Consider the following 12,052-nt stretch of genomic DNA (forward strand, 5'->3'; position numbering starts at 1 on the left):
TTATTCGCAACGGTTCAGAACCGGTGGGAATAATACTTATTAGCACCGGTTAACCGGCCGGTGCGAATAATACCTAGATTTTTTTAAAAAAAAGTTATTCGCACCGGTTAACTGGTTTATATAATGCCTAAAAAAATAAAAAAAATAAAAAACAAATTTTTGCATTTTTTCACCTATATGACAGCACACAGTTGTATATAATCATATTATACCCAAACCACATATCTTTTTATTAATAACTTGTAGTTTTACACTTTTCATCCAAAAAAATGAAAAATTACAAATTTAAAATGACCAAAATAGCAGAACAGCAGCAACATAGTAGCAGAACAACAACTGTATGTGTTCTTTGTAGTTTTGATTTTTATTAAATTAAATTTATTTTTACTGAATTGATATTAATTTAATTGATTCCCTATTAAAATTATTTTATTTTAATAATTTAAATTATTTTTATAGAATATTATTTGGATAAGGTGAAAAGATCGAGGCCTAAGTTAGAGGAAATATGATAAAGAATCAATTAAATAAGTTTTAATTAGTAAAAATAATCAAAATTTTGTGAAATTAATTATAATAATCTAATATCAATAATAAAAATAATTTTAGTTCAATAAAAATAATTTCAAATAGAACAAGGCCTTTGTGTGATGGTTTCATAAGCTTCATATTATTATATTATTTGGGTTGAATTTGATTGAAAATTTAATTTTTTTTTTTTATCATTTAAACAAAAGAAAAGTTCAGAAGAATTTTGAATTTTATCGGAGAAAGACTAAAGGGTTTTGTTAAATTTTCTTTAAATATGATAGCAAATGTAAATATTGGGACCTATCTAGTTGATAAAGCACCAGTATTCATCACTGAACAAGACAACAAAAAACAATCACCTTGGGATACAACATATGAAATAGGTCATGCATGGTTTATAGAAGCTGTATTGAAAAAGGATAATGATGTGTTCAATAGAGCGCCATTGGCTTGGATTAAAGCATGTGAGAAAGATCATGTTTCACCTCTTTATGCCTTCATCAACCATAATCCAGGAGCATTTCGAAATATTTGCATTGTACATGAGGATTCTCCTTTGCATCATATAAAACTTTCAATAAATATGAAGAGTTTCTCGAGATTCGTCACATGAAAGAATTAATCAATCTTCAAAATTTCATGGGAGAAATAGCTCTACACAAAGCAATATGAAAAGAAGATATATTCTTAACGAAAACGTTGCTCAACATAGAAAAGATGGTTTGTCTGATACATTTGCCTTTTTTTTTGTTCAATGCTAGTGGTGGTTTGTCTCACATGGTCTATGGTTTTCGAACCTAGTTAGTCATTAATATTGGTTGATCGAAGCATGATGTTACTTAGGGTATCACTCAACTGTACCTTATTGGCTTTTATGACTAGAGTATACATTGTCATGGCCCCAAAGTCCTTGTGGGTAGCCATTGTTATCATTGTCATCGTAAGCTTACTCATAATAATTTCACTCAACATGAGATTGTTGTTTAAAATTTTGGACAAGTGGTTCCCTGTAGCAAATAGGGAGTGCAAAGATCCATTGCGATTGGTCGAATTGGTAAATTCGATTGACTTTCCTGTCTACTTCATATCTGAATGAAATATATCAAAATTTTAATTTATGTATTATGGCCAAGTCTATAATGTGATGTTAATCTCTAAACTTTATGAAATTAACTTGAATTGAAACATTTTCGACTTTCAAGTGACAAGCTGACAAAGGTTTGCTTAATTTTTTCCTTTATGTATCAATCTAGACCTATTCAACGGGCCGGGCTGGGCTGAGCCGGGCTTTATATGAAATGGATTGGGCCGGGCCAGATCAAGCCTAACCCGAAATGGGTCGAGCTTGTCCATGGGCCATTAAGCCCAGTCCAGCCCACCCCATTCAAAATGTATAAACAAACTACAACAACCATGAAAATCTAATATATATAAATAAAGTAAGCATTTTTGGAAAGCATTTGGCGCGCCACGTAAGAAAAGGTATTATTTCGACCAATTAAAAATTATATTTGTATTTTATTTTAGAATTAATAAATTCACTCGCCACCTAAGAAAAAGTGACGAATGAGATTTAAGAATTTTGCCACGTAGTTAAAACAATGAATAGTGATTTATTAGGATTTAATTTATTTAAAAAACTAAAAATTATTTTTAAAAAATCATCTTTAGATATAGGATTTATATATCTAAGATAAATCTTGATAGTGTTTATGATAAGAAATAAAAATTATTCTTTAATAATAAATAAATTAAAATTTATGATGCATACCATTATAAATAGACGCATCCTACAACACCAACAAAATTTCGTATCAATACAAAACCAAATCAAGCGAATTTTGTGTCAGTTTTAGTCATCAATGGCAAAGTAATTCTTAGCTTAATTTTTAAATCTATGTTTAAATGTATATTTGTGATTATTGCTTATATTGTGTTTAATTGGAATACTTAACGATTATATGTTTATCTTTTGTTTACGTTTTGTTTTACGTTTATACCTCAATTAAAGCCAACTTTGTACAATTTGTCCAAAATTAATTGAAAAAAAAGTTTACTCAATTAAATACTTTTCATTCGTTACAAATAAGAAGCAATATTGCACGCATTGTCAGTGACAAAAAAATAATGATTCAATTTTTCAAAATACTATTGTTCGGGCGATTAGGGACGATGAAAAAATTCCAATGCATAGATTTGATTTTGTACAATTACAATTTGTAGATCAATTTCACAACAATTTTTCACTTCATGGTAAATATATTGATTTATTTTATAAGATTATAACGGTTAATTATATATATATATATATATATATATATATATATATATATATATATATATTTTATTTTTTTTTGCTAACATGTTTTATTTATCCACTTTTATAAGAGATATGGTTGTGAACGAAGTAGGTGATTCTATTAAAATAGAAGATAAATAGTATACATGTTTTATATTATTTTTTATTATTTCTATTTTTTTAAAAACAACTAATAATGATTTAGGATTAAATTATTCAAAAAATGAAAAAAAAAATATTTTCACATTAAAGATTTTAACCTAATATGTAATCAATAAAATATCATATTTACAATTTTTTTTTAGATATCATATTTACAATTTATTCATATTATTAAATTCAGTTGTCATATAACTAACAACAACGAATAAAATACAAAACAACAATAAATAAAGTCGCATAATAAATTACTTAAAAAAATATACTTTTGTAATAGGCAATAACAGTTTAATTAAATTATTATGTGTTTTTTTCGTCTAAAATTATTAAATAGTAAAATAAATCAAATAATTATATATATATATATATATATATATATATATATATATATATATATAAACTTAGAGTCTATAGGAAAATATCTTTTCTTGAGATTTATGTATGAAAAAAAAAACGTGCATCGCCACCTAGATAAAATTAATGAATTATATTTGATATATCTAAAATTTTAATGTCACGTAGATTATAATCCACGAATTAAATTATTTTAATGAAAAAAAAGTAAAAATATAGAAAAAGATAAATTTATTAATTCAATACTACGAGTATAAGAAATCCAAAAAAACATACTAAAAAATATTTAAATGATAAACGCTTATAATAAAATTTGAAACCTATCATATAAGATAAATTTTGATAGTATTTATGATAAGAAATACAAATTGTTCGTTAATTATAATTAAATTAAAATTTGTGATACCTACCATTATAAATTGATACATCATACGACACAAAAAAAAAATTTGTATCAATAAAAAACCCCATCAAGCGAATTTTGTGTTAGTAATTTTGTGTTAATTTTTGGTCATCAATGGTCAGGTAATTTTAAGGTTAATTTTTAAAATCCTATGTTTAAATTAGTATTTCTAAATATTACTTACATTGTATTAATTTGGGATATTCAACGATTATATGTTTATGTTTGATTTACTAAATGTTTTTTTACATGCAAATCTAACACATCATACGACACAAATAAAATTTCGTATCAATACAATACCCCATCAAGCGAATTTTGTGTTAGTTTTAGGTAATCAATGTCCGGGTGATTTTTAAAATCTTATGTTTAATTTTATATTTGTTATTATTAGTTACATTATATTTATTTAGGATACTTAACAATTATTTGTTTATGTAATAACATACGATTAGATGTTCTATACTTAATATATAGACATACAAAAAAATTCCAATGCATAGATTTGATTTTATATCGCAGCAATTCTTCATTTTTTGGTAAATATATTGATTTATTTTATATAAATGTAAAGATTTAATTTATATCAATTTCAGTTTGGCTAACATTTTTATCCATTGATGTAGTAGGTTGGTTGTGGACGAGGTTGGTGATTCTATTAAAATAAAAGATATGGTAAAACAATGAATAATGATTTAGGATTTAAATTATTAAAAATTATATTTTCACATTAAAGATTTTATATAATGGAAAAATATCATATTTATAATTTATTTATATTTAATAAATTCATTATAAATTATAGTAAAAAAAAATATTAAACTTTTGTTGTCTGAAATTATTAAATACAATAAATCAAATAATTAATAATAGATGAAAAAACCATGCATCGCACGGACTTCCATCTAGTATATATTACTAGGTGCGAAGCCCGTGCAATGCACGGGTTTGGTAATATATATATATTTTTTTATTATTGTTAAATAAGAACAGATAAAGCCATAAATATGAAGACATCCATTATTACTGTAATGGATAAGCTATTACAATTATTTTTTAAGAAAAGGAAAATTGTTACAATTAATTAAAATCTAATTTTTATTAATAATATCATTAAAATTCAATTTGGTTATATTTTTTTGTCAATATCCTTTCTTTTAAAGAATAAATAAATAAATACTCCACCTATCCTTTTCCGCTTCTTTGGTCTGTTTACATTATGTTACTTTATTAACTTCGTTTACAATTTTAATTCCATTTAAATACTCATGTCTAGTCATATTCATAAAATAATTCAAATTATTTTATTCATACATTCTAATGTCTTTTAATTAAAATGTCTCATTATTATTAAATATTAGAGTTGGCAAACTTTTTGTATTGTGTCATGTTAACTCATTTAAACAGATATCTATTTATTTATTTATTTTTCAACGGAAAGTATTTATTTCTCTAAAGATGGAAAAAAAAAAAAATTGTGGTTGCAACAAAGGACCCATCTATGAATAAGAAAGATATACAAATACAAACTATCCACCGTTAATCAACTCACCTTCAAAATTCATAGATACCGTTAATTTCCCACCGAAATGTTAGTTTCTCCGTTTTCCTCTAAATTCACGTCTGTAACAATCAAAATCCCTAATTCACAAATTCTTAAATCCCTAAATTCAATCAAATTCCCCCAATTTTTGTAATCAAATTCAAAGATTATCTTCGAGCTTGCATTTTTGGATGATATTATGTGCCATTTGAGTTCAATTTGCAGACCAAATGCTGTGGTTTCTTCCTTTAGTCTAAGTTCGTTTCCTTCTCTTTCCTCCGATTCGTCGGACTTTTATCGGAGTGAGCCATGGTTGCGTCTGAATCATCAGAGATTGCTGGTGAAGTTCTAATCTTACTCGTTTAGAGGTTCTTTTTCCCACCTTCTTTTGTAATATATTTTGTTAAAAGATTTGTTTTTTTTTTTTTTAATTTAATTAGATTTTGTGGAGCTTGAATTTCCTGTAAATTTAATGGTTAGAACTTAGAAATTATAAATTGTCTAAAGGGGAAAATTTGATTTTTTTTGGTTGTTTATTGTATTCATGAAGGATATTGCTGAGATTTTTTTCAATTAATTTTTTTTTGCTGTAACTGTTGCAAGAATGAAATTTATTGAAATTAGGGCAATTGGAATCCTGTGATGCTGATTTGAACTCAATGTTGGGAATTAGGGCCTGTTGGTTATAGTTTAGAGTTCACATTCTAAATTTAGAGAGATTTATGATGTTTGATAGAAATTGAGAAATAAATCTGAGCACCAGATCTTGAGTGATATTCTTAATAACATTTTATTATTGTGTCTCATGGCTATGTTTGGACAATTTCCTATTACCATTCAAGATTATTTTAATATTAATTGTCCAAAAGAAAAGCACTGCGTTTGGGGATACCCTGTATATAAGCTGAAAATGAAATCACCAAATAAAGATGTTAAAGAACAAAGGACAGAGTTTTGTGCTTAAAAATGTATTTTCTAATTGTTTCGCTCATTAGATTGAGTAATACCAATCTTATAAGATTTTTTATTATCCTATATGTAATTGAGTGGAAGTTAATATGTGAGCTACTTTATACTATCTCATTCTTGTTGCTCATGTACTAATTGAGTTGTAAAATGTACTCCTCTATATCGTATCATTGAGTGGGAACAACCACTATTATTGAAAATATATATATGAATAATATGGATTACTTAAAAAATTTAAATCTTTATGAAAAATTTGGGTCTAAAGTAAAAGTTATGACTATTACACAGAGGGTAAGTTTGAGAAAACTTCTTTGTAGACGATGTTCTTTGTGCTCCTTTTGTACTTTTGTAAAGAATCATCAATAAAAAACTTTAGGCCTTCTGGTGAAGTTGTTCTTGATGCTGCCACATAGAGTTGTCCGTGACTGAAAACAGGATTCGGTAGGTATACTCCCACATATGAAAGTGACTGTCCTTGACTCTTGTTTATTGTCATTGCATAGCAAGGCTTTAAAGGGTATTGTTTTCTTTTCAATATAAATGGCAGTTTGTGGTATGTTGATGTCATTACAATTCTAGGTATTAAAACTTTGTTTCCCTGTTTAGACCCAGTAATGATTTTTCCTTCTATTACAAACTTCCCAAGATGTGTAATAATAAGGCGAGTTCCATTGCACAGCCCTTGTGGTGGGTTTATGTTTCTAAGAAGCATGACCGGCATTCCTTCTTTCAATTTTAGCTCATGGTGGGGTAAGCCAGGTAACTTTAGACTGTTCAAATACTCTGTAGGATATGCATCAAATTGCTGGTCACATTCTGTTGAGGATAAGCATATTTCATCACAACTTTTGTAGGTCTTTTCTTCTATGGGTAAGAGACCCATCATGTAGTCATTTATGCTATCCGTAGTATCATTTAGGGGTGTGAGTATAGCCCTCTCCCTCAAGTAGTTGGCATCATTTCTTCTTTGTTCAAAATTTTGGTAAATTGTCTCCACGACCATTTTCAGATCAAAGATATCCACATTTGCTATATGCTCACTTGGTATTTCAATCCATGTTCCTTCGGCTTCGTGATCTTCATTTTGTGTTTCAAGCCTTCCATCTCCCATAGCTAGCAGCCATTCATTAAACCTCTTATTCTTAAAGTAGTTCTCTGTCTCGGTGTTCCCTTCTCGTACCCTCATGCTCTGTTTCAGTATAAACACATTGCAATCTTTCCATATGTGGGATCTATTGATCGAAGCCTGGACAATTTCTTGTCTACCTCCCTTTGGCACGATGGGGAGAACTTGCCGGAAGTCTCCTCCGAGTAATAACACCTTCCCACCAAATAACTTAGATGCTGCGTTTGGGTTCTTGTACCCTGCAATGTCCCTCATAGTGCGATCAAGTGCTTCAAATGCAAACCTGTGGTCCATTGGTGCTTCGTCCCATATAATCAACGATGTTTGTTGTAGTAGTTCTGCTAGCTGTGTTTTACGACTGATATTACATGTTGAATTCTCTAGTAGGTCAATCGGTATCTCAAACCTGCTGTGTGCTGTTCTTCCTCCAGGTAATAGCAGGGCCGCAATACCTGATTTGTGGTTTAAAGAGAAGTGAGTGGATTTTTTTTTATTTTTTTTCTGTTTTTTGTTATATTACCCAGATTACATATCGTAAAGATGTGACTAAATTGTCAATTATGAATTTTAATTTAATAGCACGTAGCGTTTGAATTTACTAATAGTATTTTTAAAGATTAATGCTTTACCTGATGATGCTACATTTAGAACAATTTTCTTTTCAGCACGAAGTCTTGCTGATATGGTGCAGTATAGGAAAGTCTTTCCAGTCCCTCCGTGGCCATAGACAAAAAATATCTCCCCTGTTTCGTTCTGTACAGCCTGCAGTCCTGCACAACTCTGTCATAAACAACTAATTGCTCTTTGTTTAGTTTTGTTACTCTGCTTGACCACTCTTCTTGCTGTTGCTTGGTGTCGTATAGTCTTTCTTCTGCTATAAGCTTGTTTTCCATGCACTCTGCTTCAGTGAATTCAGGTTGTGGCATATCTTTGAAATCGGCTAATGACTTCCCGAATTTCACAAGGATTCTATCAATCTCCAAAAGGGTGAATGTCTTTATTTGATCTTCTGTAAGTATTAGTTCTGGATGTTTGAACAATCACCTTTTCTTTTGTAGTATGTCTTCTGAGAGGGCCTTGAAATATGGTTTATGATAATGCTCTATTAGCTTAAAAAAAAAACTGAGTGCTACCCTTACTTTTGTTGGAAATTTGAATGAAGTGAGTCTAAATGTGGACTACATGCACTCCCCTCATGAATACCCTTCATATTTTAAATAATTTCATTGGTGTTAAGTTAAATGTTAATTTTGAAAATATATTACTCCTTCCTCTCCATTAAACTCATACTCTCCTATGATTGTACGTACAACTGATTCCGCATCAATGATGGTTGAGGCTGTAGTCATATCTTATTTCAACTACAAAGTTTTTTTTGAATTAATTATTTTCGCTATTTTTGGGTAGATTTAACATATTATTTAAGATTTGTATCTTATTGGTAAACTATTAAAATTGATATAACAATTCAAAAATAAAGGTAAGCAAAAGTATTAAGTATATGATTTGCTGCTAATAATAAAACATATATAAAAGAAAAACTATCATCTAGAATCTCGAAAGTTGTTACATAATAAAAAAAAATTAAAAAGCTAACAAAAGTATTATTTGTTACTATCATCTAAATCTCTATTTCTTGAATATGGTGTTTTATTATGTTTCGAGAGAATCCTTGATACATAAAACTAAACCTGCATCATACACAAAGTACACAAATTAAAGTGTTAATATTAATATACTATTAAATAATCTATTAGATAAAATTGAAAATAGTAAAAAATATCTAAATAAATTATATATACCCTAAAAAATATATACCTTTATCTTCTTTGATGTGATTTGGTCGGATGAATCATGATTCTTTTCCGTTGAATCGATATTATCAAAAAGGCGTTTTGCGGTTTCTTCAACAACTGTAACTTCATCTTTTGAAATATCTTCATTATTTTTTATGACATTTTTATTCTACATCAAAATTATTTATGTAAAGTTTTAAGAAATAAAAATTTTAAATTCATGACTTCTAAATAAACATTAAATACTTGTAACAATTATTTAGTACCTCAATGACACTTTTGTCAAAAATTCTTATCACCGTAAAAGTTTGTCAAATTGTTGTACGATTATAAGCGGTGATTTTAACTTTGAACACTAACTCTCTTCCAATGATATTTGCAATCATCTTTGGAATTTGTGTATCATCATCTTCATTGTCATTATCATCATCATTATCATCATCATTATGATCATTGATCTGTCAATTTTAATTGAAATAAGTGATAAAAGCATTGGTAGAACAATTTAATCTTTCAACTATTGTTTAAAAGCAATTTTTAAAACCTTTTCATAAATATGAGCCTCAAAAAGAGTACTTGCATCTTGTCCTACCAGTTTCTTAGCTTCTTCATAAAAAACTACAAATATTGTTGACCCACTATGATCGATAACACTAAGCTCCAATCGATATCTGATTGAGAAAAAAAAAATAATGCATGAAGAAATTAGGCATTATATAATTTATTATTCGTAAAATCTATTATTATTGTAATATGGATAAAGAAGAAATTTGAAACAAACCTTGGGATGGGCCTTTCAATTTGTTTCTCACAAGGAATGCACCAAAAATCTGTTTTTCTTGGACTGATACGTCTTTTACATGCTGGGCATGAGATATAATACCAACTATTTTCACTCATAATTGTATCCACTTTAGCAATGCAATAGAAGATCAAATCCTATGTGATTTTAAAAATAAAATTAGGTTTGAATTTAAGATTTATCATATACTTCGTAATAAGTATAATAAAGTGATGTATTTTAAAATACCTTTTCTAAAGTTTTTTGAACATGATTCATAAGTATTAAGATATCAACTTTTTTAGAGTTGATTTCTTCCGGTCCAATGTTGATATGCTGAATTTCAAGTTTTCCAATGGTAGCATTATCTAACTTCTCACTACATTATAATGATCTTATATAATTGACATATTTATGTAGAAAGAATAGCATAAAAATTAAATATTGAAATAACATACCTCCACAAATATTTCAATTCATCAACCTCAGAAATTTGAAGATAAATATAAATTTTGGATGATGAAAAAATATATAGATTAATTTTCCCTATAAACATTTCATGAAATAACCGGAAAATAAATATAATCCAACCTCCAATGGGTAAAGAATCAATCCTTGGCCTATGATGATAATTAGCTAGAACTCTAGAAGCAATCTCATAATAAGGTAATAATTACCGAACACAAATTTTAAAAGCATCATATCAAGTTCGACACTCTGATTATGCAATATATCCGTTACCCTGGCCAAAACATAATCTCGGTGTAACTTAGACGGTCGAACACTACATCCAATTTAATTGAATCAATCAATAATAGTACAAAGCAGCAGACATTCTTATGCACACGTAGCAACATACTTTATAAAAAGCTTAGCAATTTCTTGATAACACTACTTTGCTTAATTAAGTTAAAAAATCACACCTTTTTACACAACACGTCATCAATGCAAAAAAAAAAAAAAAAAAAAAAAAAAAAAAAAAAAATCTACGTAAAAAGCTTGATATATTTACATGTTACTCCATAGTCCATATTAATAAATGATACTTACCATTAAAGTATTTGACCATTGTTGAAGTAACAACTATACCAAAAGGCTTAATAGAATCAGTAAGTAGGTCTTTTTGTCTTGAATAATCAGGAAATACATTATCCCAAATCTTTAATTGGATTCGTTATCCCCTAACCATGATATCAAAATACAAATAATTTACTAATAAATCTAAAATAAATCAAATATAAATTATCTTACAATAATAAAACTCAGTTTATCGTAATTGATAATAATAATATATACAAATATATTAAAATAATAATTACCATTTGTCTTCTATTTCAATTGAATCTCCAATTTCTTTTACAACCATACCAACCACATCTTGTAAAAAAAAAATTAGTAAAACGAATGATAACACTATAAAATTTTTTAAAAAAAATAAAAATTGAAAATATGTAAAATATATACCAGGGAGTGTTGCATTACTACAGAACTTATCTAAATGTTGCAATTGAACAAAATCAAATATGTGCAACGGAATTTTATTATTATCTGCAACGCCCTTAACAGATGTATTTTGAAAAAATTGTATCATTATCTTGTTATCACTCACAACACGATATTCATTCTTGTTAGGTACAACAGAAAAATATCGAATTGTGTAAACTTTGCCTTCAATTAGTTTTGAACGAAATTGTTGGACAAATTTTCCTTTGATTGAAGCATGGACATAATCGACCTACATATGCAAAATAATATTGTAAGTTACACAATGAATTTCAAAAGGTATTATATATTATTCAATGAATTTAGAACGATAAGTATTATCAAATAAAAAAAATAAAATTAAAGGCATACCACTTCGTCAATTAAAACCATGTCCAAACTAATCAAACTATTATGTTTTCGAAAGTTCAAAACATCAAAAAGCCTTGATACGCGTACTTTAATTTTCCAATCATTTTTGGAAGAATTAAGTTCTCGAATCGACGAATTAGACCTAAGAAAACTATACAGTGAAAAAATAATTAAAAATAATATTACCAGTAATTATAATTTAAAAAAAAAATTGAGTTTAAGGAATTACACCGACAT

General features: G+C 27.8%; 2 protein-coding genes across 2 annotated transcripts; both read right to left on the minus strand.

Annotated features, from left to right (window-relative positions):
• Positions 1 to 6,538: 6,538 nt before the first annotated feature.
• Positions 6,539 to 7,678, minus strand: LOC110690069 (ATP-dependent DNA helicase pif1-like). The gene has a single exon (XM_021866894.1). The coding sequence runs from the start codon at positions 7,676 to 7,678 to the stop codon at positions 6,539 to 6,541; it is 1,140 nt and encodes a 379-aa protein (XP_021722586.1).
• Positions 7,679 to 9,069: 1,391 nt separating this feature from the next.
• Positions 9,070 to 12,052, minus strand: LOC110690070. The gene is made up of 10 exons (XM_021866895.1): positions 12,045 to 12,052; positions 11,816 to 11,957; positions 11,426 to 11,696; positions 11,281 to 11,338; positions 10,211 to 10,340; positions 9,962 to 10,119; positions 9,725 to 9,851; positions 9,528 to 9,638; positions 9,203 to 9,349; positions 9,070 to 9,075 (listed from the first exon to the last, which is right to left on the minus strand). The coding sequence occupies exons 1-10, from the start codon at positions 12,050 to 12,052 to the stop codon at positions 9,070 to 9,072; spliced, it is 1,158 nt and encodes a 385-aa protein (XP_021722587.1).

The sequence above is a fragment of the Chenopodium quinoa genome, unplaced genomic scaffold (assembly GCF_001683475.1).
Source record: "Chenopodium quinoa cultivar QQ74 unplaced genomic scaffold, ASM168347v1, whole genome shotgun sequence".
NCBI lineage: Eukaryota > Viridiplantae > Streptophyta > Magnoliopsida > Caryophyllales > Amaranthaceae > Chenopodium > Chenopodium quinoa.